Raw genomic sequence first — 27,250 nt, forward strand, 5'->3', positions numbered from 1 at the left:
AATAACATAGGCCTGTTACAGACTGCCAAAATAAAGCTGCTTCGGGTCTCTTTGGAGGTATGCTATTTAAATGATGCATGGGTCCTAAGAGTCCAGAGGGCGCGCCAAAGCCACACTCCATTCCTAAGCACTGGAGTGCAGCTTTGGTGCAGCTTCCGGATTCTTAGGATGCATCCATCATTTAAACAGCATACCTACAAAGAGACCCAAAGCAGCTTTATTTTGGCAGTCTGTAACAGGCCTTAGTCTTTAACTAAAATACGCTGGCATGGAAGTGGCTAAGTATTGCAGTCCTGGACTTAAGATATGGAATGACGATTTTCTGTATTCTCACATGTCCTATTATTTTGGCTCACAGACCATATTCTGGAGCACAGCCTAACACCCCAAAGCCACCAGATCCCATGTGATCTTGGTCAGTTCGTATTCGAAAGAATACCACCAATGAAAACCAGGTGCTATGGGATATATTTCAGAGGAAGGAACTGGTAGAACCACTTTTGAGTATTCCATGCCTTTGAAAATGCTACGAAAGTCATGGGATCAACATAAGTCGACAGGAGATTTGAAGGCACGTACACACATATTTCATCACATAATAAATAAAATCATAAAATATGATTTAAAAAAACAATGTATTAGCATGAATGTCCAAGAAATTCACACAGAAGGCATTGGGAATTATCTAAGAGCAATAGCCAGGTTCTAGCTTTTTAAAAACAATAATTTATTATATAATCTATTAAAACTATCTCCTAGAAGTATTTCTGTTCATCTACAGAACCTTATTTTTTCAGAATGATTTGATATCTGTGTCACAGACACCCAAAAACAAGCTCTCTTACACACGCTCCTACCCATTATACAATGTTCATTACTATTTTTAATCTATTTTTAGTAGCTGAACAAGCTGCATAATAAATTTAGTATTTATTCTTCCCCTGTTCATCATGTACTTCTTGTAAAACAAAAACTGTTGTCAAGTCATTTTCAACATATGCCGACCCTATCAAGGGTTTTCTTGGCAAGATTTGTCCAGACGAAGTTTGCTATTGACTTTCCCTGAGGCTGAGAGCATATGACCTGCCCAAAGTCCCCCCAGTGGGTTTCATGGCCAAGCTGGGAACCAAACCCTGGTCGCCAGAGTCCTATTCCAAAGATCGAACAACTACACCATGCTGGCTCTAAAAAAAAGTCCACTTAATGTTCTCTAGTGCAGTTTTTCTGCCTTTGAATCCTGAATTTAAATCTTTTACATTTACCGAGAACTGTCCAGTGCTGATCCTATTTGGAGGATGGTGTTCAGCACATTGAACAGCTCATTTAAGGTTCAGGCTAAAATCCACAGCACATTCACTATCCTGCTAGCATGGAGGTGACCCACTGCCACATTGCGGGTGAGGGGTATTATTTTGAGGAGTCCATGAATGAAACGCTTCTTTGTCCTGTTCCAGGAAACCCCCTTTCCTGACATCGAGGTGCAGTGTATATCAGGAGCTGTTGGGGTGAGTCCCACATACAATGACTCAGTGGTGAACCTGATTCTTCAGTCCACAGACAGTATATGTTCCTGCCCTTCTACAATCATGCTATCAACAGCTACTAAAACATGCATAATCCAAACGTTAGCATATAAATCAAAGACATCAGGCCAAACATACATCCTTAAGATTAAGAATGAAACACACACAGTAGAATCAAGCCTCTGAACTGACCATTGTGCATACTTGCTTCCCTCCTCCTCCTCCTCTTCAAGCAACTATTCTAATTCACAACAGCCTATAGTTAGAACAGATGGCCAAGAAGAAAGCATAGACCATGTGGCTTAATTAGGAGAGAGGGTGGCAGAAGAGGTTTCTGAACCCAATTTCAGGACAAGGAGACAGCTAGATGAAATATGCATGTGTGAGAATTGTGGAGAACAAGCTTTGGGACTAGGCCAGAACGAAGGAATCTTCACACTCGGTTCCTTTTTTAAATGCTTGGAGATTTCATTGACCAGAAAAGTAAAAGCTCCTCACCCCTTTGCCTATCCTTTCTTTTGACTTCCATATTCAACTTTCTATTCTGTATCCCATCTTGCTTATGAACAGACGATTACCAACGTACACACTACCGCTCACGGGGGATCGTTCTTCCCTCTAACTGAAGAGACATCTGTAGGGGCTCTATTCTGGCTGCTTATCCCCATCTTGCTCCCACATCCATCAGCTTTCCATCTTCCTCCACTGTCCTGCCTCTTACTCCTGTTATCATTTCTACTGTATTAACACCCTCTCTTTCTTCCAGGAGCTCGAGGAAGTGTTCTTGGTTTTCTCACCCCTGTGCTCCATCCCTACAAGCACCACTTTTCTACATTGCACCTCTTTTCTACGTTTTTAATTGTATTGTTCTTTTAATATTGTGAAGCCGCTCTGAGTCCCAGTTCTGGGGCAAGAGCGAGATACAAATAATAACAACAATATAAGGGGGTAAGCTGCTTTATATAGTGAATAGAGATGTAGAGAATATTCACAAATTGTCCTGTTTTTGGCAAGAAAGGCTGTATTAAGATGCTGACACATCTTGCTGGGGGGAAAATGCCAACTATGTTGAGATTTTTCAGCCTTACATGAGACTGTGAACAACAGCACTTCTTTGTGCATGCACACATTTGGCATATATTCTAAGAACTATGATGCCATGGGCTGATAGCTTTGGGAAGGTTCTGCCTGAGCTTCCAAACCCTGATTGTTACAGCTCTAGACAGCTTCAAGCTCCAAACTCATGCTATTAGTATCAGATCATACCACAGCCTAGTTGCAACTAGGCTGTGGTATGATCTGATACTAATAGCATGAGTTTGGAGCTTGATTATATGGAATATATGGAATATTTTACAATACCAAACTGTGGTGAAATAGATTGTCAACTGACAAGCATCTCAAATCTAAGCATCCCTTGCACCTCGGAAAGAACACTCTTTTTAAAACTTGTCAATTTGCTACATGTGCCGTAATTTTGACAAAGGGCACACATAGTTCCACACCATTAATCACAAATGCTAATCATGCAACACACTGAATATTACAGTTATCCCATAATATATCCAGAGAAATCCATAATGAGAAAATGAAACAAAGGTGGAAAGAGCTAAGAATGACTATGGAAGGTTCCAACACCATTTTCACAGGAATACTACTCTACCTTTAGCTGATAACACATCTTTATCTATGTTTTATTTATCAATGTTAAAGTGAAAAATAAAATAAATTCATAACAGCCATACAGAAATAAAACACTGTAGCTATACTACCAGTTCTACTAACTCCATCAGACCACAAATATTTCAGTTAGCTCATCAGCTCGCTGTGGCTTAAAAATGCCTTAACTTCATACAATGTTCCCCTTACTAAATAATGGAATCCCTTTGATATTATGCATAGATAACCTCATAGAGTAGTTGCATTCAGCGACATAGCTGTGTTACTCTGGAAAATCAGTATGCAAGGGATCTTGTAGCACCTTTGAGACTAGCTGAAAGAAGCTGGAAGCATGAACTTTTGTAGGCTTGAGCAAAATAGTCTCATGTTTATGAAAGCTCATCCCACCAGCTTCTTTCTTTCAGTTAGTCTCAAAGGTGTTACAAGATCCCTTTGCATACTCACAGGGCTGACCAAGAAATATAGTGAGATGTACATGTCATAGAGAGGCGACCGAGTCAAAAGTCCAAAACACACTGCAGAAATAATCCCGTTTCAGACCACTTTAACTGCCCTGGCTCAATGCTAGAAAATTATGGGAACTGTAGTTTTGTGAGACATTTAGCCACCTCTGTCAAAACAAACTACAATTCCCAGGATTTCCTACCACTGTGCCTAGACATTAAAGCAGTCTCAAACTGGATTACTTCTGCAGTGTGTTTTGGACCTGAGAAAAACATTTAAAAAATAGAGCTGCAAAAAGTGGCTCCTTTTTTTGCCATGGGAAGGGCGCCATAATTGCTGGCACCATGGCTTTTTGGTGCTCCTTTAGTGCTGTGTCATCTGGACGCAGCACCAGAGGAGCATTGTGACACCGCCTGCTGTGCAGTTGGGCGCACGACATGACAGCAGCGTCAGGGTAGTATCATGTGGATGTGACACCCCCATTCAGCCCTGAGTTGGCACTCACATTCCCAGAGTTGGCACTCACATTAGGTTGAGCTGGTTCAACTAAAAATAGTAACTACAAGTATATTCAAATAATACTCTGAAACATAAGCTATACATACACTGAAGCATGGTAATATTTCCTGGGCCAATGCACTACCGTTCCTGCATTTACACTATCAAATGTGATGAAGTGTGACAAGTTCCAAGTGTGGATACCTGCATACATAAGCAAATGATATTAAAAAAGCACCTCAATGGTGAGGCAGATGGACATCCGTGCTTATGAACCAGGACACATTTAGGCTCCACTGATGCAACAACATCTGGACTTTTAATGTGTAGCTGGCCCACACAAGTAACTTGTCAAATAAAAGTACCAGTCATTCTGCACAGAATTTACTTCAAAGGATTTACTTTAAAACTGAACATGTTGATTCAAACTGCACTAAAAAGTCTTCAAGAGCAATCATCTGCTAGGCTGAATAAAAGAACACCTCACATGGACAACTCAGGAGAAATACAAGTCATCTACCACAAAGGGTATGCTTTCCCTCTAGATTCACCACTACTACCATGGAATTCACCACTAATTTAGTCACCCTAGATTGTTCTTTAATGTCTTGCGCTGCTTCTCTTACGCCTTCCAATTTGGCCAGTGATTCCACAGGCACCTTTCTCATTACTCCTCATTACCAGTTGCCTCCAATGTTAAGTACTGTTTCTAAAAAGCATCTGGTAATGGTCTCAGATGCCTGCCCTTTGAATATTGGAGACTGTAGCATCTTCTCGGATATGATCTAGCAGCTGATCTCAGTGGGTCTATGACCCTCATGGTGTTGGTGTCAGTTCTGACTTTACAGAAACAGAAACATACCTTATTCTTCAAAATGTTGCAAAGAAAGGGGAAGGCTGAGAAGAATGTTTGTTATAATTATACAAACAAAATTAAATAAATAAACTGAAAGTTGAAAACTGGGAGACATAGTAGAGGTGGAGGAAAAGAAAACCAGTGAAAAATATATGCAAGTAGTTACTCTGAATGACACACTGCATGCTTGCTGTCCAGCCAAGCTTGAAATGAATGAGGCTCTTGGGGTCAAAAATATTATGCACTCCTGAGCTACATCTAAAATAATATACAGATATATGCAGATATAGCACAGATTGTGGGGAGACACTAGGAGAAACTGCTGGGACTGTGAGAGAAATATGACAACTTTTGACAACCTGTGTATTTGCATGTTTTAATGCGTCTTATTTAAACTGTTTTCTGCTGTGTACCTCATACAAGTCCAACCCAACTGATATTGTTGGAGTTTATCTACAAAAAGATTTAAACTTAGCTAGTGTTTATCAGGGAACAATGTGCATTAAGCTTTTAAAGACTGGGTCTACCTGTGAAATAATGGAGCAACATAGATTGTTGTCAGATTGCTGAAAGGTATTAACTTCTAAGTGAAAATTAGGTAGGTAGATGCTGCCAAGAATAACTACAGCAAATTTGTGAATCACTGTGTCTAAGACACGCTGAATGCCCCAAAGGTGTGTATCAAACCAACAAGTCCGTAGCATTGCTATGTAGCAAAACAGAAGGACTTGGGCTCATTTAACTCCAGCCTAACTCTTGAATTTATTTATTCAAACTCCCTTTACCCTACCCTTCAGCCAAAGGGACTCCTAGAGAAGATTGCATAACACTAATGAAAACAGAACAGTCTCTGCCCACAGGCCTATGATTTAAAGGCATGCAACAAAGGAGGAGAAAGGGTGAGGATGGAAAAAGAAAACAAGAAAATCCAGGTATCTATTCTTGAAATGACATAATGGCTGGCATCCTCTTGGTGATGAATGCTAGTTTAACAAGAGGATTTGATAATTTATGTCATGTTGTGCCAGGATATGTCTTTTAAGGTAATCATGGAATGAGGCATCCAGTAGCAATGACTTCCCTCTTGCAGCCAATCCATGGCCAATGGGGACAGCAAGGATCCAGCAAGTATTAGGAGGGTGATGCACTTTCTTTTTCCCACCTGCAAGGACACTGCCAGAGGACAACTGTTGGAGATTTACATTCCATCAGTGTTAATAAAATATCTCGGTCATTATTTCTTAATGACTAATTATAATAGAAGCAGTATAGGGTGAGGAAGTATAAAACAGGGCTAATCTGTCAGCTGCTTGTCTTACTATTTGCCCTCAACTGTAACCAATGACTGGACTGCTGTCAGCTGAATGCCAACAAAGAAAAAATCCCAATGGAGTTGGTCATACAGGAGGGCCAATGGAGGGCCACAATTCCCAACTTTCTCCCTCTGCTGCAGCCTGAAGAAATGGCTGCTCCTGGATTCATCTTGAAAAGGGAGGCAGTTAGATTGTCCATACTATTGGTCTCAGCTTATGTTTACAGCCTCCAACGCAATAGATATTTTCAAGCACAAAACCAGGCAGAATAGTCAGAAAGACATCTCCCCACTTCCCCTTGCTTGAAGTGATTCAAAAACGTATTGAGCCTTAAGCCAATTGTCATTCATTTAATATCCTACCCATATAAATGGTTAAGATGCTGATTCTGTTGACTGCAAGATGGGCAGGTTGGCAGTTCGAGGCCCAGGTGCCGCATGATGGGGTGAGCTCTCATCACTAGTCCCAGCTTCTGCCAACCTAGCAGTTCAAAAGCATGCAAATGCAAGTAGATAAATAGGTACCACTCCAGTGGGAAGGTAAACAGCGTTTTGTGCAATCATGCTGGCCACATGATCACAGAGTAGTCTCTGATAATGCTGGGTCTTCGGCTTAGTAACAGAGATGATCACCAACCTTGCCAACGGGGAATACCTTTACCTTTTTATATATGGCACCGTATATCCAAAAGAATCAGACATGGGCAATTGAACAAATTTAAGAGGGCAACACAATACTAGAATGCATCAATAGGAGTATAATGTCTAGATCAAGGGAAGTTATAGTGCCACTCTATTCTGCTTTGGTCAGACTTCCCCTGAAGTACTGTGTCCACTTCTGGGCACCACAAGGTCTGGAAACCACGCCCTAAAAGGAGTGACTTAAGGAGCTGGGTATGCTTAGTCTGGGGGAAAATGGTTAAGGGGTGACACAATAGCCATGTTTAAATATTTCGAGAGATGTACTCAGGATGGAGCAAGCTTGTTTTCTGCAGATCCAGAGACAGGGCAAAGAGCAACCAATTCAAACTACAGGAAAAGAGATTCTACCTCAACATTAGGAAGAACCATCTGATACTAAGAGCTGTTTGACAGTGAAACATACTCCAGAGTGTAGTGGAGGTTTTTAAACTTAATTCAGTATGAAGTGGTATAGAAATATAAATGCTATTGCTATGCTGGGTGGCCATATGTCAGAGTGCTTTGGTTGTGCAATCCTGGAGTAGGACTGGATGGCCCATGTGGTCTTTTCCAACTCTATTATTCTATGAATTTTATGCACTGTAGTTCTTGGAGGCAAAGACAGAAATATATAAAAGACCTGTCAGGTCACCATATACAGTACTGCTGAAGGGTTTAGTTCCATTTGGTGAATTGCACATGCACACTTGAATACACCTTCAGGGGGGAAACTGTAACATCTATGATAGGCACTGAAGAAAACATCTGGGAATCACTAATACAATGCAACTAAAAATGTGATGGGAGAATATTCTCTTAAGATAGATGCTCCCGACATGGATTTAGTCTTGGCAGCATCTACGTCAATGAATATTCAAGATTTTTCAGAATATTCTCCAAAAGATAATTCTCTGAAATTTGTGAATTTTTAAACTTTTTATGACTTCTTTAAATTATATATTGTACTTAAATTTTGTGTCATTCCTGAATATTGCAGAACCTTCTTGAGCATTACTAATGGTATGAAGACTTTACAGAACATGCAACAATATAATGCAATTTCCAGCAACACTGTAAAACTCACACTGAATCTATCTCCCCCCTTACTGCAACTGCCCTTCTCTACCATCCCACTTGCCACGGCCCTCTTCTATCTCCCTCCCTATCACTACCACACTTACTGTTTATTCCCCATCCTATCCTTTTCATTCTCAAAGGGTGGGGGGATCTGTCGATAGGTCTTTGCGTAGCTGTTTCCTACCTGTGAGTCTTCAGTAAGTCCAGGCAATGAGAGTGTAATAAGCTCTAACAAACTGTAAATGTTAAACAGAAAAGCAGGACAACACACGAAGAAAATGTTGGCTAGGGGCTATGAAGGATGTAATGAAAAACATCTGGAGAGCAACTAGTTGGGGAAGACTGAAAGCAAGTTCCCTTGCTTCCTCTTTCATATTGACAATGTTTAATGGCAATCCTCTTTTCTAAAAAGCATTTTTCTTACTTTTACTTGTAAATATGTCCTTTCATCTTTTCTCTATGGTTTAGGGTGAAAGTGAAGAGTTCACTGTTATTACATGTGACAACATTCAATTACTATCCAAATCATCAGAGAGCAAAGCTTTAAACTTTTTTTAAAAAAAGCAGCAAATCCGAGGCTACAAGCCCGTTTCATTAAACTTTGTTAACCTTTCTCTATGTCACCTCAGTCGTTTCAGTCGAAGTTCATGGACAGACTTTGTACTAACTAAAACAACAACAACCACCATGCCATCGCAAACCTTTGTGCTTCTTACTACAAAAAAGTTGAGAAGTCCAAGGCTAAATCTACATAAATGGCAGTTTTACTTGAACACATCAATGCAGTGCCAGCTTATGGTATTTTCCTCCTAGTTTTTGATACGAGGCCTGTTCTGATTCCCAAAATAATCTGACTATTTCCACTTCCATACTGTATTTCCAAAAGCAATCACACCTTATTTAGTGCTGTTATTAGGCAAGTAGCAAGCAAGTACATTTCTATACTGCTTCTCAGTGCACTTAAGCACTCCCTAAGCAGTTTACAATGTGTAAGCTAATTGTCCCCAACAAGCTGGGTAGTTATTTATTATTCAATGTATGTATGTATGTATGTATGTATGTGTGTATGTGTGTGTGTGTGTGTGTGTGTGTGTGTGTATGTATGTATATATATATATATGCGCTACAGCAGACAGGATGAACATGTCTAGATGTTATGGAAGAGGGAAAGTCAATATGCAAACTGAAGACCACATGTAGCCCTTGAGAACCATAACTACAGTCCCCAACGCCCCCCAGAAACCCCTCAAACTCTCCCAAAAATTATTTGGGGGCCAATTTCCAGGCAATTTTTTTTCAAAAACTAAAAATCAGTCAGAAGCTCCCCAAACCACCTAGAAATGGGGTGGTTTCATTGTCTCTCCTAAAGTCCCCCCTCCATAAAGAAAGATATCAGCTTCAAACTGGTGGCTGAAAGTGAGATTATGGCCTGATACAGGGAGGCCAAAATGAAGCTTCTTCGAGTCACTTTGCTAGTATGCTGTTTAAATGATAAATGCGTCCTAAGAGTCCAGAAGCCACACCAAAGCCATGCTCCAGTCCTAAGGACTGGAGTGCAGCTTTGGTGCAGCTTCCAGACTCTTAGGACTCATGCATCATTGAAACACCATACTTCCAAAGTGACCTGAAGCAGCTTTATTTTGGCCTGTCTGTATAGGGCCTATATCACTCCCAGCACACTAAAACATGCTGTAGCAGACTGCTGGACGGGCATGGAGGGGATTAATGGTCCATACCCTTATGGAGCTGCACACCCCATTGTTGAAGTACAACCCCAGCCATCCTTCACAACTGACTATAGTGGCTAGAACTGATGGCTAGAATTAGGTGCATCTGAAATGAACCTAATTCCAAAATGGTTGCATTTCTACCTTATCACATTTAGGAATCTGGGAAGAACCAAATCCGAAAGGCTCCCCACAGAACTTGAAGCCACAGTCTCCTAACAAACTCAAGAATTCAGCATCAGAAATGGAAATGACTCTCCTCCAAGGTAGGTTCAGGGCATTCTCTTCTCCTATGCCTGACTGAAAAGACAGCCCTCCAACTGCCACAGGAACTGAACAGACCCATATATCAATTAGGAAACAAAAGGTATCTGGGTTTGCACTGAGTGTACGCATATTCTCACACTTTATTATTAGTGGCCTTTACATTCATTTAAGTAGAAGGGTTGATATATATTTCATTATTTAAACAGAAAACAAATATAGTCTTTTCTCCTAATAAGCCATTAGAATTTGGAGAACTGCTTAATCAGAACTATCTAGACCAGCATTTCTGTTCTCACAGCAGTGAACTAGCTGCCTATGGAAAAACAGTTAGCAAGACATGAGTGTAACTATACTTTCCATTAAACATTTGTCAGCAATCGATGTACAAAGGGATACTGCCTCTAATACTGGAGATGATATAGCCATCATTGTTTTTAGCAGATATATCAGAGTGTTAATTCATGTTCAGGTTGAGATTGACCAAGATATCTAGATGCTTTTCACATGTTCTGTCAAGTCAATCTCTCTCATACTCTATTTGTACTTGATTTTCTGTTTGGGCTCTCTTTTTTTCTGTACCAAAATCCAGACATTTACATTTCTCTTTGCTTTCAGATTGTTGGTCTTTGCCCAGGATTCCATCTTGTAAGATAGTTTTGAATTGTAGAAGAAATAATCACAACATTAGCTATCTCAAAAAATTTTGTCATCCGCAAAACTGACAAGCACCTTGTCTATGTCTTCATCCAAATTGCTGAAGAGAACAGCATACAGGACAAAGTACTAAGGGCACTCTGTTTGTGAACTTGCTCCAAGTTGACACAAAGTCACTACTAAGGACTTGTTCTGTATGCTTATTCAAGCAAGAGTGGATTCACCCAATGTTACAATGTTGTTCAGACTACATCCTATCAGCTTAACAAGAATTAGTTTTTCAAACGCTTTGGTGGAATCAAGACTTAAACATGTTCTTAGCTGTGTTGATATGTGCCTTCAAGTCATTTCCAACTTATTGCAGCTGTAAGGCAAACCTATAACAAGGTTTTCTGGGGCTGAGTGTGTGACCCAAGGTAACTCAGAGAGTTTCCATGGCCAAGCAGGGAATCAAATGCTGATCTCCAGAGTCACAGTCCAATGCTCAAACCACTAAACAGTGCTGGCTTTCATAACCATGATGCACTGAAGTGGTAAATTCGCTATTGAAGTAAATAAGGTTGAGATGACATAATCCATTCTTGATAAAGCCATGCTGACTGCTAGTATCAATGAATTGTTTCCTAGATGCTCATGGAGTGGCCATTTAATAATCTGCTCTAGGATTATACTGTATGCAGTATCAACACCAACATAACTGCACTGCAGTATCTACCATCCCTTTCCCCTCTGAAAATAGATAGTATTTGCCCATTCCAATTTTCCATTCTCCAAAAACTGACAATAGCTCTTGAACCTCTGCATGTTCCCTTGGCACCCTGGTATTCAACTGGCAGTTGACACCTAACCATAGGTAGTAATTCGCCAACCATTGCCTGTCCTGGGAGGAAAGTCTCTCCTTAAAACTCTTTGTTCTATTTTTCTCTGACTGAACACCATTCCTATTGCAGGTGAAAGCTGACACAAAATAGGAATTGACTAACCAGTCCCCTTTTATCTTTGAACATTTCATCTTCGCCAAGGAACAGACTAATTTTCCTTGTTCTTCTGCTTGCTCCTTCCATAGCCAAAGATGTTTGTCGTTGTTCTTGTTTTCAACATCCCTCAAAAACCTCAACTCCTTTTGGTATGCAGCCTTCCTGGCACCATGCTTCCAGGTCAGTTCTATTATATCATCCTTGGTTATATGACTGTCTTCCATCTCTTATATCTCTTCTCAGAGAATTTCCAGTACTGTATAGCTCCTTTAGACCTTTTCCATTTGTCTGTCTTCTTATAATTGTTTTGCAGTTCTACCTTCTGTATTCCAATCTTTAAATAATTGAATATATAACCATAAAATGCATAAAACTCCTGTGCAGAAGTTATTCATAAAAAGCCTTGTGGAAAAAGAGGTATTAGTTGCACAATGAGAAGGGCAAGGTAACATAAACTTTGCTTAGCATCATGTTTAAGGGTCATACAGCTACAGCTGCCTTTCCCTTGCTCTGTTTAAACTCACAGACAAAATTAACTACTGTGATATCTCAGCGTTATAAGCTTTTTATTTAATTGTTTATAACAAGGTTAATGTTTCTGATGATTCAATTTCATAACTGTATTTATTATTTGGAGAGAGAGAGAGAGAATAGAAGTGCTAAAGAACTCCAGAAGTATTAATTCAGATTGTAATTAAGTCTGAGACAGAAGCCATTATATTTTTTCCCCAAAAGGACACAGCAGGAAAAGAGCTAAAGACAAACTTCAACTACACTTTTGACAAAAACCACACTAACGGCATAAAATGTAGAATTGTTTGGAACTGAAGGAGGTAGAAGTCATATGAATACACTAGTATATCCAACAACAAATCTTTTGATATAATTAAAAATGTCTAGTTTATCCTACCACACCGAATCACTATTTTTAAATGCTATACTGTATATGCTTTTAAAGACTTAGCCTTACTCAGCTCTTGCTAGAGATAACAGAGTTCAATACAAAATGTATTGCAATATTTACTTCATTTCTGAAACACAGAATTTTTCAGGCTACAATGAATATCTGACAAATAGCCCCATTCCAATGTCTACAACTCAACTTCAGTCAAAATAATGGGTAAAATACAGGGATGTAACACTTATAACAGCAACACTAAACAAATACAGTAGGTTTAAGAATGATGAACCTCCTCTGTCAATTGGATAAAAAAAGATGAACTTTGAAAAAATCCTCCCAACAAGCAAAATGATTCGCTAAATCTGTCACCTCTTACTAGAAGGGAGTAGCAATATTCACTCAACCTTCTCTTCCTGAGTCCCTGGGACTCGGAAAAATCCTATGTCATGACAGACTATTTCCAACATCATCCTGCCTCAGAAGCGTAGCTGGGTTCATGAGAAGAGCCAATCTTCTGAATTAAAAAGCAAAAACAAGGCTTCAAAATGAAAGAAAAAAGAAACGAAACAGTGATGTGGCAAAGAGAACGTATCAGATACTTTAAAAAAAATACAATTACATTTATTAAAATTTAACTAGACCCCACAACTTAACAAAAGTCAGCTGGGCTCAAATATCTAAACCCAGGCAGAAGAAAGATTGCTGCCTAAAAAGAGAACAATACAGCCTGCAACTGTCCCAAGACATTTTGTTACCTTAAGTAAAATATAAAAGGCACTCCTTCCCTTTTTAGGGCCAAAATTTCAAACGTTTTTCTGAACTAGACACCAATTCCTGCCTGACGCTAGTGTTTTTTCTCTCTGCTGCAAGGCTTCTTCACATCTAAACGTACATCTTCACTAAACCTGTTGCTTGGAAAGCTGCAAGAAATAAGTTATTATATAGTAGTCTAAGTACTGAATCCTATGGGTCTACAATCCTATTTAAAAAAAAATGCTTACCAAACCAATGACAGTTGAAAAAAACCAAGAGATGTACAATATATTGCCGGGGAGTTCAGACTCCAAAGGAAGAGAGAATGCCAGCAAAAGCAACTCTTTGGAAAGATATCATCTTGATGAAAAGAATGATGGCTTTAACTACAAAAATCATTCTAAACTCAGCCAAATTAACTTTTTCTTGACATACTCAGTGAACAAATGTCTACAAATACTTTTTCCAAATACTATTAGAGGACTTGTTGGGGTGTTTTTAATTTGGTGTTGGCACTCTAGACCTTTCTGAGGCATGAACATCGTACCAATTAAAATAATAAATCAAGATACGTTCTCACACCCAGTTAAATTAAGCCCCAATCTTGCACACAAAAAAGATGGGAGAGAGAACCACAGAATACAAAGAAGAGGTATTAAAGCTGATAAGAGAAGATACTCGAGAGAGACTATTACCTGAAAATTCTTTGCTGGATAATAAGGGAATTAATTCTTTAAGCTATGTACAGAGAACTGAATGTCTTCAACAACAAAAATGACCAAAATAGCTCTTAGGCCATACTTCTATATATCATTTTAGACAACTACCCTAGATGTGAACTGAAAGTAAAGTTTAACAAAGCAGAACTAAGCTGATTCTTGGCCTAATTCAGCATAAGAAACTATGGGCCTTAAAAGGGTGGCCTAACACTGTGTGCTGGATTGGGGCCGCAGCAATCACACTCATTTTTCCAGCCAAAAAGTAACAGCTTTTCCCCATTTCTGTGGCACGGTGCATGTAAACACTGTGCCGCAGAAACACTATGACACCATCCGCTGTGTGGTCAGCGGAACGGTGTGACGCTGGCTTGGGGGCAGCATTGGGGTGTCTGGCATGCATATGCCGCATCTCCACACCACCCTGAAGTTGGCTCTTTATGCCAGTCTGCTTTGCCCCTATATGCACAACTTCTGCTTACCCAAAAGCAGGGGTGGGTAACTCAGGAAGACTATGTCAGCCCTTCAGGAGACTTTGGAGGGCCACACCTGCTCCTGCAATAAAAAGAAATGGTCCCAACACCATCTATGAGACACAAAAGATTCCTGGGACCCTAGAGATCATTGTAGAACATTTTGAGATTAAAAAGGTTTTGTTTTTTTAAGTTTACAAAATTTCATTTTGATCACCAAGGGGCCCCAGACATGTGGGAATACTTTCTACAGCGCCTGGAGATACTTTTTGGGCATTCTGGAGCCAAAACATTTTGGTATTTTGTTTGTACCTGAGGTATCCTGGTAGAATTTATGTTGTGAGAGAACATGCAACCTTGGCCTCTCCAAACATTTTTTGCTTACAACTTCTTTTAACCCTAGCCATCATAACTAATGGTGACCAATTATGAGAGCTGCATTAAAAGAACACCTGAAGAGTTGTTGTTGGCCTGTGTAAACATGTGTAAACAGGAAAACATGAAGCACACATCTCACATTTTTTTCTACTTGTATGAAAAGAGAATAAGCAAATCAGAGCTAAAAACCAGACAAGGCAGGCTTGACCAATCGTCATAAAAAGAGAAGTGAGACCCACCACAAATCTGCCTTTCTTATCTCATTAAACAGGCCAGAGAGGGACCAACAGTGTGTGTGAGTATAGCAGTCAAAGCATCATTTTAAGAAACAGTTCCAACATGCCTAAAGGACACAGCTGTAAGTCCTCTCTTCAAAATGGCTTCCCTGTCTCTCTCTATAACAAGTATACTGGGATTGACTCCCAGTTCCACAGCCTGGATGAAATATATTATTAAGATCCAATTAAATCTGTTTCCAGGTCTGGTTGTAAGATAGAGACAGCTTTGGTTGCCTTGGTGGATGATCTATGCTGGGAATTGGAAGTGTGTCCTTGTTCTGCTGGATCTACCAGCAGTTTTTGATGACACTGACACTTGCTGGGTTGCCTTGTCTGTGATGCAACTTGGAGGCGCTGTGTTACGGTGGCTCCTTTCCTTCCCGGAGTGGCAAGTTCAAAAGATGGTGCTGGAAGATTACTGCTGAGCTCCCTGGCTACTGGCCTGCAGAGTTCATCTGGGCTGTTTTCTACACCATGTTATTCAACATCTACATGAAACTACTGGGAGGACTTGTTTGGAAGTTTGGGTTTCAATACCACCAGTAAGCTAATGACACTATATGTTACCTTTCCAACTAACTACAAGGAAATTGTTTCTGTTCCATTCTAAGTGCTTGACAGCCAAGGAAATTTGATGCCAGAAAACATTTAGTTTGCATTTTACCCATAAATCTTAAAATGAATATTCTTCTTGCTGGTTTGGGTAATGTTGTGACCTGCTGTCAGTTTTCAAGCTGCAAAACTGTTCAAAACAGATTGCAAAGTTTTGTCTTTAGCCCTCAAGCATGTATCACCAGCTTCTAGTAATGCTTAGAGGAAGATCCGCAGAATAAGAAATAAAAAGGGGGGGGGGGAAAAACCGAGATGAGCAATGACAATGTCTGCTAGAAAGTGATCAGGCAGCAAAAACGAGAAAGAGCAAAACAAGGTAAGTGCATTTAAAAAATATTTTATCTAAAAAGTGCCCAATGTGATATACAGCACAACACAACACAACCTAACACAGAATAAATCTGGCTGTGGTTCAAAAACATTGCAGTTAATAACTGCTTCTAAAACAGCAAACATGGTGTAGGGGTTTAAGCATTGGACTACAACTCTGGGAATCAGGGTTCAATTTCTCACTCCGTTATGGAAAGCCATTGGGTGACTAACACACTCTCAGCCCCAGGGTCATCATAAATTGTAAACGACTTAAAGGAACGCAACAAAACAACAAGCTGTTTCCATGCTTTTCAAAGATCAATAGATTTAAATGCATTCTCCTGGCTATATTTGTCATGTTCCTTTCTTCAGTGAGGCTAACAACAAGGTTCTTCTGTCTTCTCTATCCTCAGAAAACCACTCCTTAAAACAATTATGATACCTACCCTTTAGAGTAAATGTCAGATGCATTATGTCCTCCAGGTGATTTGGACTACAACTCCCACATGATGGGAGTTGCAAGCCAAACTATCTGTACAGCCCAAACCTCCCAATCTTTACAGCATTCAATAAACATTAGTTCACAACGAACACACAACAGCACTTGCAAGATGTTCAGTTGAAACCTGTAGCTTAATCAACAAAGAACAGTCCAAAGAGGTCTTAAGACTGAAGCCACACCAAGTTTAAAACAGGCTTCTTTTGCAAAGGCCTACAAACAATAGGGGTGATGGGTTTCTTTTTACCCATCCTTGTGTCACACCCACCTACCCTTTCATCATTTCTTTCAAGAGAATTGGAGACCAGTGAAAAAGACCTCTGTGAGAAATACTTTCTCTTCAAGAATGGAAGAAAAGTTTATTCACTCAAAATATGTTGTTGAATTTTTAAGTAAAATATAAGACAATCTCAGGGTTAGAGAATAATTCGTATGAACTGTCAAACGTAAGCTGCCTTTTTGTACCTACTGGATGCCACCATCTTTATAATAGGAGCATGAAGTGTCTTCATGTTCTTGTGAATCATTGCTTGCCTCCTGCTGGTGACCTTTTATCTAGTTTGGAGATAAGGAGAAGCAAGAAGACTGCATTTGCTACTCTGCTCCTACAAACCAAGGTACTAAAGTTGCAATCCTATGGCCTGTTACAGACTGCCAAAATAAAGCTGCTTCGGGTCTCTTTGGAGGTATGCTGTTTAAATGATGCATGGGTCCTAAGAATCCGGAAGCTGCAACAAAAGTTGCACTCCAGTGCTTAGGAATGGAGTGTGGCTTTGGCGCGACCTCCGGACTCTTAGGACCCATGCATCATTTAAATAGCATACCTCCAAAGAGACCCGAAGCAGCTTTATTTTGGCAGTCTGTAACAGGCCCAAGTTTACCTACCTAGGAGTAATTTTCACTAAATGCAGTAGATCCAATATTTCTATTTTTCTGCTTAAAACCTATGAGTCCCATAACTTTAAATTCATGGATATTTTATTTTTAATCCTCAATTATTTCTGCTAACTCTGACATACACTGCAATGCTGCTTTATACCAATGTGAATGGCTAAGTATGAGCTAGTGTGCTCATGTTACTGTTAAAATACCAGTATGAATAATTTTCATATTGATCTGGCTCATCAAATAACAAAAAATAACTAACAGACTTTCAACATCATGAACTACATACATGTGAAGACCAAAAAATCAATTGAGGGATAAATTTGATTATAATGTGAATTGTACATTTACTGGTACTACCCTTATCAACATTTTATTAATAGGGATCTATTTTTCTTGTTGTACTCAGGAATATTTCCTCTATCTGTACAGTATCTAAAACAGTGACATGTCAAGTGGCTAGCACTTCTATTAGTCACAATTTTATAATCATTCCTCCCACTGAAAAACAAATTGAGATGCTAGTTTGTTTATTTGGGGTTTTTTAGCTTGTTCTACCACAAATCCCACAATCAATAATCATAAAAGAATTCACAATAAATCCAAATTGAAACTACATTTTATAACTCCTGGAGAACAATCTCCCAGCAGACTGGAGGAGGGCAAACGTTGTCCTCATCTTCAAAAGGGGGGAAAAAGAGGATCCCAACAATTATCATCCAGTTAGTCTGACATCAATACCAGGAAAGATTCTGGATCAGATCATTAAAACAGAGAGCCTGTGAACATCTAGAAGGCAATTCCATAATCACAAAAAGTCAACATGGGTTTCAGAGAAACAAGTCATGCCAGACAAATCTAATCTCTTTCTTTGATAAAATTACCAGCTTGGTAGATGAAGGGAATGCTGTGGATATAGTATATCTTGATTTCAGTAAGGCTTTTGACAGGGTTCCCCATGACATTCTTACAAACAAGCTAGTGAAATGTGGGCTAGACAATGTAACTGGTACATGGATTTGTAACTGGTCGACCGGCCGAATGCAAAAGGTCCTCAACAATTACTCCTTTTCATCCTGGAGAGAAGTGACCAGTGGGTTCCCACAGGGCTCTCTCTTGAGCCCAGTGCTATTCAACATCTTTATCAATGACTTAGATGACAGAATTGGGAGCATACTTATCAAATTTGCAGATGACACCAAATTAGGAGGAGTAGCTAATACCCCAGAGGACAGGATCAAAATGCAAAATGACCTGAATAAACTAGAAAGTTGGGCCACAGCTAACAAAATGAACTTCAACAGGGAGAAATGTAAGGTATTGCACTTAGGGCGGAAAAATAAAATGCACAGATATAGGATGGGGGACACATGGCTGAATGAAACTACATGCGAAAGAGATCTGGGAGTCCAAGTAGACCAGAAGTTGAACATGAGTCAACAGTGCGATGCGGCAACTAACAAGGCCAATGCGATTTTACATTGCATCAGTAAAAGTATAGTACAGTATATAGATCAAGGGAAGTAATAGTGCCACTCTATTCTGCCATGGTCAGGCCCCACCTGAGATATTGTGCCCAGTTCTGGGCACCACAATTTAAAAAGGATGTTGAAAAACTGGAACGTGTCCAAAGGAGGGTGACTAAAATGGTGAAAGGTCTGGAAACCATGTCCTATGAGGAACGACTTAAGGAGCTGGGTATGTTTAGCCTGGAGAAGAGAAGGTTAAGAGGTGATATGATAGCCCTGTTGAAATACTTGAAGGGATGTCATACTGAGGAGGGAGCTGACTTGTTTTCAGCTGCTCCAGAGACGAAGACCCGGAGCAATGGAAGCAAGCTGCAGGAAAAGAGATTCCACCTCAACATTAGGAAGAACTTCCTGACAGTAAGGGCTGTTCGACAGTGGAACACACTTCCTCAGAGTGTAGTGGATTCTCCTTCTTTGGAGGTCTTTAAGCAGAGGCTGAATGGCCATCTGTTGGGGATGCTTTGATTGAGAGTTCCTGCATGGCAGGGGGTTGGACTGGGTGGCCCTTACGGTCTCTTCCAGCTCTGATTCTAACAGAAACACAATACATGTAAATAATCTCAACAGTACTTTTCAACAGCCACTACAGAGCAAACCTAATGAAGACTTTAAATACAGTGCGCCGTGTCATACGCGGGCGCGCTATAGGCAGCTTTAACCATACGCCATAAGCCACATGGGAGCGCGCGGGGCACAAGGGGGGCACATCCCATTGGAATGAATGGGACGTGTGCCCATGGCGTGTGTGTGCTGCCACACCACCGCGCCGCCGCATGCACAGGCCCCATTCATTCCAATGGGGCTTGAGCATGTGCGGAACTCGGCTTACGCAGGGAACGGATCCTCCGGTAAGCCAAGGGTGCACTGTACTTCTGTGCCTTGATTTCCAGTAGGTCCTTCCTTCTGCAAAAAGACCAAACGGGGGAGTCCTAGATATGGAGGACAATAAAAAATAAAAATCTCTGTAAAGTAAGGAACAAAACAGGAATGCTGCTAGGTTAGTTACTTTGGCATGAGTGGTAATAGGGACATGGGTAACAGAGGCTCCATATTTCACTCAGTAACAAAGTTCAGTTATGTGGCTCAAGTGACAGGCAAACCGAATCCAATTCACAGGATCGTGGGGAGTCTGGGTTTCCTGGAAGAAGAGCTAGATAGAAATGTAACAAACAGCTTGAACTTGTAACACTGGAATTTGGAAAAGACCTTAAAGTTAATATTTTTTCCATTTCTGTCTTCTGCCACCAATCTACTGTAATATATGAAGAAGACTAATCAACTAATTCTATCCTCATAAAATGTTATTTGTGCATTTGGCTGCCGACTCCAAATTTCTCACAGCAATACTAAAAACAGAGTTTTGCAAAGCTGCACTGACATAACCACTGGCATGTCATATTGTAAGCATTAAAGTATGGCTTGAGAACTCCCATCGTAAATACTACATGCTCGGTAGCAAATCAATTGGGAAGTGAAAGCCATACTTCTCCATTTCCTGCCTTACATTAAAACTGAAATCATAAAATTTTATTTCCAAAATGAAACCAGCCTTCTTCCATAATAATGTACTAAGTCATATTCAGGGCTTCCTTCAAAAAGCTAACCAACATAACACTGTCATGATTATGGCACAATTTATAAACCAAAGCGGACAGGCATTTCCTGTCATATTTGCATTTGGTCAGACTGTCACAAACTTCCAGTATCAATGCACTCTCATTCAGACTGTTTAGTTTTGTTGCGGTGTGTCTTTGAGTTGTCTCCGATTTACGGCAATGCTAAAACAAACTAATCACAAAAGCCCCAACTATTTCACCTGTTTGTCCAGCCAGGTATATCCTAGGTTTCACTTTTGTCTAGACTAGAGAAGTTTCTCCTTAGAGAATGCATCTCTCTGGCCTACACTGACACAGAATTTGAAAGGTAAGAAGTCTAGCAGTTATATTCAACATTAAAAAAACCCATGATGAATACGATAGAAATGACCTTATTTTTAGGCTATGGAAAAGTTGAATTAAGCATTACAAATCCTATTTTCATCCTGTTGATCTGGCTTCTGAATCCTAAAAAGACATCCAGAAATGAGGGGGGGGGGGACAAATACTGCTTTCCTCCAGGAGAGGAAAGAGGAGGAAGATTGGCGACAATACATTGTTACTAGAGATAAAAGGAGGAAAAAGATCTTGCTTTAAGCAATAACAAGACTAGAGAAAATGAGTGACAAGACAATTAAATAAGTAGCAAGCTATTCTATTATCTCAATAAAGGACAACAGAATCAACATTTTGCTGACAGTCCCAACCATTACCTGGAGAAGTAATGTCCTGTAAGGAGCAGGAAATTGTTATCAAATACATGTGAAAACCAGTTATTTCCATTTGATAAACTGCTGTCCACCCATCAACAAAAAAATGTATGCTCAAATAATGAATGATTTAATGATTAAACAACCATTAATGCATGGTCTAAATGACACCTCCACATTGAAAACAAACCCAATTCTCCAAGCCAATACATTTTGTGACCACATGAAGACCTTAAGTAGAATTTGCAGAAAAAGCAACAAAACATAATTTATTAGCAAAAAGGCTGTGAACTGGAGGGCACCAAGAAGCGACACCAAAAACAGATTAACTGCGAAACTACAGTACAAGAATGGGGTGGGTTCAGTATGGTATTTTGATCCAATGGAGAAGGAAGCTCCCGATACTGTATACACCTCTCTCTCTCTGGCTTTGCTTCGCGAACGAAGATTCAGGAAGGACTCATCCTGCGCTTTGTATTTTGGTATACACCAAAATCAAGATATATATGTAGGACACATGCCTTCAGACCCAACCAATTTAAGTGACTGGCTCAGTTGCTAATGTGCTGAAATACAGCTGAGGAAATCAACTAGGGTTATGCAACACACCATGGGCAGTTTATGAACATATCCACGGGACTGAAATGACAGCTTTCACTAGGAAAGGACTGTGCTTTATCACCGCTACCAATACAATATCAGTTGCTCCTCCAGAATTTTTCTAGGCAAAGGGATCTTGAAGTACCTTTGAGACTCACTGAAAGAAAGAAGCTGAGAGCATGTGCTTTCCTACACTTCAGCCTACTTCCTCAGAGGCATAGGAAAGTAGGCTCAAGTCTATGAAAGCTCATGCCAACATCTTTCTTTCAGTTAACCTCAAAGGTGCTACAAGATCCCTTTGCAGACTGATTTTTCCAGACCAACACTGGCTATGTCTTTGACATCTATTCACTGTGTTGTCTCCTGGTTTTGATCTCCTTTGAGTACAGCCCTTGCCACAGGTATCATCCACACTATGCCTGGATTTTTGCATGCCTCACTGAAACAAAGAAGCTGGGAGTGTGAGCTTTCCTGGACCTGAGCTGACTTTCTCAGAGGCATGTCCCTAAGGGTAGGTAACTCAGATGCCTCTGAGGAAGCAGCCTCAAGGCTAGAGAAGGTGCTGCAAGCAGGGCTGGGGAGCAGTGGTGATTTGGGGGTTACTCCTTGTCCTACTCCAGAGCAAGATATTTTTTTCTTAATGTCACTCCTACTCCTACTATTATACTCCTCAATAAGAAATAAAAATTTAAAAAATGGTATTTGCATGTACAATATAATAACAGGAATAAGGAGTAAGTAAAGGAATAAGAGGTTTTTATTGGAGTAGGAATACAAGCTATTGTATTCCCTATCACAACGGTTCTCAACCTTTGGCTCTCCTAATGTTTCGGACCTCAGCTCTCAGATGTCCCAGCCAGGTTGCCCAAACGATCAGGGATTCTGGGAGGTGAAGTCTAAAATGCCTGGAGGACCCAAGGTTGAGAACCACTGCCCTATTACCATACATGGATGTGACAGCTGGACAGTTAAGAAAGAAGACAGGAAGAAAACCCATTCATGTGAGATGTGATGCTGGAGAAGAGTGCTGAGGATCCCACGGACAGCCAAAAAGATAAACAAATGGGTCCTAGAGCAGATCAAGTCGGAAACCTCTTTGGAAGCCAAGATGACAAAACTGTAGCTGTCGTACTTCGGACACATAATGAGAGGGGAGGACTTATTGGAAAAGACAATAATGCTGGGAAAAGTAGAGGCAAGTAGGAAGAGAGGAAGGCCACATGCCAGATGGATGGACTCTATTAAGGAGGCCACAGGTTTTATGGGGTTGCAGCAATTAAGCAGAGCAGTGGAGGACAGAGTCATAGAATCATAGAGTTAGAAGAGACCGCAAGGGCCATTCAGTCCAACCCCTTTCTGCCATGCAGGAAATCCAAATCAAAGCATTCCCGACAGATGGCCATCTAGCCTCTGCTTAAAGACCTCCAAGGAAGGACACTCTACTACACTCCAAGGAAAGAGTGTGTTCCACTGTCGAACAGCCCTTACTGTCAGAAAGTTCCTCCTAATGTTGAGGTGGACTCTCTTTTCTTGTAGCTTGCATCCATTGTTGCAGGTCCTATTCTCTGGAGCAGCAGAAAACAAGCTTGCTCCCTCCTCAATATGAGGGTGTCTTAGACCCTTAGAGGTCTCTCATTCATAGGGTCGTCATGAGTTGACATTGACTTGACAGTAGTTAAGAACAACAACAAGAACAACAAAGGAGTAGGAATAAAGAGCAAGAAACCATATAATCACTCCTCCATATTTGAGGCTTTGATTTTTGTGGCTTTGATTATTCACAGACTTGATCAATATGTTCTCTATAGGAATATCTAGTGCCTCCAGCGCAATTCTATGGTCAACCGTAACTAAAAGTTGCACCAAAAGACCTAGAGATTCCTATAGAGAACGCTGCACTAGGGATTCGTAGCCCCTCCAGTGCAGTTCTACAGTCAGTGTTTGTTGGATGTTGACCAAAGAATTGCGCTGGAGGACCTAGAGATCCCTAGCTCTTTAAATGACGCATACGTCCTAAGAGGCCAGAAGCTGCTCCAAAGCCGCGCTAAGGACTGGAGCGCAGCTTCTGGCCTCTTAGGACACATGCGTCATTTAAACAGCATGCCTCCAAAGTAACCCGAAGCAGCTTTATTTTGGCCTGTCTGTTTGGGCTGTTTGTTATTTGCGGGTTCCCCCCCCCCCATATTCACGGGGGTCTTGTGCCCCTAACTTTAATGAATGTGGAGGTACGAGTGTATACTCCTTATTCCTACTCCAGTAAAACCTCTCACTCCTTTACTCCTTAGCTCTGGCTGCAAGACTGGTTTCCCAGGGTGACACCTCTGGATCCAAGAACCCGGATTTGGGGAGGGCCATTTGGTTCCTCCCAGCAGAAGCATCACCTCACAAATGGCAATGGATTGAGCCTCCCTACATACATATACATGCATACATACATACATACATACATAGACACACACACTCCTCTTGGCTCTGGGACAAGGAGTGAGGAAGGGGCCACCCCCACTTTAGGGTGAAGAGGGGTTTTGGGGGGCTGGGTAAAGCAGGTCCACAGCACCCTCCTCCTTCTCCTCCTCCCTTGGGACCTTCAGAGTCTCCTCAGAGTCCCTTGGGAGAACGAGGGATACAGCATCAGTTGCTCCTCCAGACTTTTTCTAGGCAAAGGCATCTTGAAGCACATTTGAGACTCACCGAAAGAAAGAAAGCTGGGAGCATGAGCTTTCCTAGCCTTCAGCTTACTTCCTCTGAGGCATAAGGAAGTAGGCTCAAGTCTATACCTACTATTGCTATGCCTACTCCTGTAAAAACATCTTTATTCATGCCAACAACTTCTTTCTTTCAGTTAATCTCAAAGATGCTACAAGGTCCCTTTGCAGACTCACAGTGGCTACGTCTTTGAAATCTATTACTATCCATTGTTTTGTCTCCTGGCGCCTGGATTTTCGCATGCAAAGGGATCTTGTAACACCTTTGAGACTCACTGAAAGAAAGAAGCTGGGAGCAAGAGCTTTCCTGGACTTGACTTCCTCAGAGGCACAGGCTCAAGTCTATACTCCTTATTCCTACTCCTATTTTAAAAACCCTCTTATTCTTTGACTCCTTAGCCCTGGCTGCAAGACGGATTTCCAAAGGCGACACCTCTGAACTGGAGCACCTGGATTTGGGGATGGTTTGGTTGCTCCCCACAGAAGCATCCCCAGCATCCCCTCACAAAAGACAATGGACTGGACCTCCCCACACATAGGCATATCTAGACACACACATGCTCCCCTTGGCTCTGGGTTGCTTCAGTGGAGAGAGGGGTTTGGGGAGGACGCACTCCCTCGGAGCGTAGTGGAGGCTCCCTCCCTGGAGGCCTTTAAGCAGCGGCTGGGGGGCCATCTGTCATTGGGGATGCTTTGATGGAGAGTTCCTGCATGGCAGAAGAATGGATCATGGCCCTTCTTGGGGTCCCTTGCAACTCTTCTATGGTTCTATGCAGAGGGCTTTGGGGGAGACACACTCCCTCGGAGTGTAGTGGAGACTCCCTCCTTGGAGGCTTTTAAGAGAGGGTGGGTGGCCATCTGTCATTGGGGATGCTTTGATGGAGAGTTCCTGCATGGGGCCCCTTGCAATTCTTCTATGAGTCCATGGAGAGGGTTTTGGGGGGACGCACTCCCTCGGAGTGTAGTGGGGCCTCCCTCCTTGGAGACCTTTAAGAGAGGCTGGGGATACTTTAATGGAGAGTTCCTGCATGGCAGAAGAATGGGGCTGGGCTGGATCAGGGCCCTTGGGGTCCCTTGCAACTCTTCTATGGTTCCTTGGAGAGGGCTTTGGGGGGGGACCCACTCCCTCGGAGTGTAGTGGAGGCTCCTTCCTTGGAAGCCTTTAAGAGAGGCTGGGTGGACATCTGTCATTGGGGATGTTTTGACTGAGAGTTCCTGCATGGCAGAAGACTGGATCAGGGCCCTTGGGGTCCCTTGCAACTCTTCTATGGTTCTATGGAGAGGGCTTTGGGGGTCTCCTCAGAGTCCCATTTGGGAGAAGGGGGCCCCAAGGGATACTCTCCCTCCGCAGCCCTGAGAGCCCTGCTTGAGAGAAGGCAGGCGAGGCGGCCTCCCCCTGGCTCCCTCCCTCCCTCCCCGGCGAAGGCCCAGCCGAGGGGCAGAGAGGACCCCCGTCCCAAGCGCCGAGGGAGACCGAGCGGAAGCGGCTCCGGAGGAACTCTTGCCTCGACAGCCCCCTCCTTCCCTCCCCTCCCCCGTGCTTACCCTGTCACAACAGGCGCCATCTTCCACAAACTCTCGCCAAAACTCCAACTCTCGCGAGAGGCAGGCCAATGGGTCTCCGCCGCGAGCGAGAGGGGGGGCAGGCGCGCGCGAGCCAAGGACGCGCATGCGCACTCCGGTAATCACCTCCGGTCGCTTCACACTACAAGCCTTTTTTAAAAAGGGGGGAAGAAAGCCAAAAGGGGGCGGGACCAGGGAGGGCTTGGCCCCGCCTACATACTCACCGCGGGCCACATGGGGCGGGGCCATGGAGGAGTTAGCCCCGCCCACATACTCACACATCACACAAGCCGCTTTTCTCTCTCTCTCTCTTTCCCCGCCCCCCCCCGCTCGCCTCAAACAAGAGACAGACACAACAAGCGTGGGAATAGAAGCCGAACCCAACCCTCGCGAGATCTCTCGATTGATGCGAAGGAAAGACGGCGTGAACATCGCGAGAGTATGGTGATAATAGTAACACGGAGGGAAGGAAAGCGGGGGCGGGCGCGGGGGAGGGAGTTCCTTTCCATCGTTCTGTCAACGTGGGAATCAGCTCAATTAAAGAATCAGAGGGCTGTGGGCGGAACCATTTTAGGGATCTGGGGGGAGGAAGAACATTGTGGCCGAAACCATTTTAGGCGGCGGGAGGAGGAGAGGTGTGAGGACTGAGGAGGAGGCTGGAGGAAACGGTTTTGAGGGGAACACACACACACACACACTCTCATATATATATACACACACACACACACACACACATACATACATATATATATATATATATACACACATATAAGTGGCTAAAAGCTTGATACACACACACTATATATATATCTATAAATATACACATACACAAGTGGCTAAAAGCTTGATACACTATATATATATCTATATATATACACATACACAAGTGGCTAAAAGCTTGATACACATATATCTTATATATACACAATACAATGGCTAAAAGCTTGATACACAACACTAGATATATATCTAGATATATACACATATACAAGTGGCTAAAGCTTGATAACACGACACTATATTATCTCATATTATATACCATATA

General features: G+C 41.8%; 1 protein-coding gene across 2 annotated transcripts in view; it reads right to left on the reverse strand.

Moving 5' to 3' along the window:
- Positions 1-26,243, reverse strand: part of RBPJ (recombination signal binding protein for immunoglobulin kappa J region) — a 43,902-nt gene extending 17,659 nt beyond the window's left edge. The window contains exon 1 of one of the 2 annotated variants that reach the window (XM_042468867.1): positions 26,188-26,243. In XM_042468867.1, coding sequence (XP_042324801.1) covers positions 26,188-26,207 — 20 coding nt within the window. In that variant the 5' untranslated portion in view covers positions 26,208-26,243. Of the gene's footprint in view, positions 1-15,341; positions 15,460-26,187 lie in introns of those variants that run through there. The other variant, XM_042468868.1, reaches the window with a different exon arrangement.
- Between the last annotated feature and the right edge of the window lie 1,007 nt (positions 26,244-27,250).

This window comes from Sceloporus undulatus, chromosome 5 (assembly GCF_019175285.1).
Source record: "Sceloporus undulatus isolate JIND9_A2432 ecotype Alabama chromosome 5, SceUnd_v1.1, whole genome shotgun sequence".
NCBI classification, from domain to species: Eukaryota; Metazoa; Chordata; class Lepidosauria; order Squamata; family Phrynosomatidae; genus Sceloporus; species Sceloporus undulatus.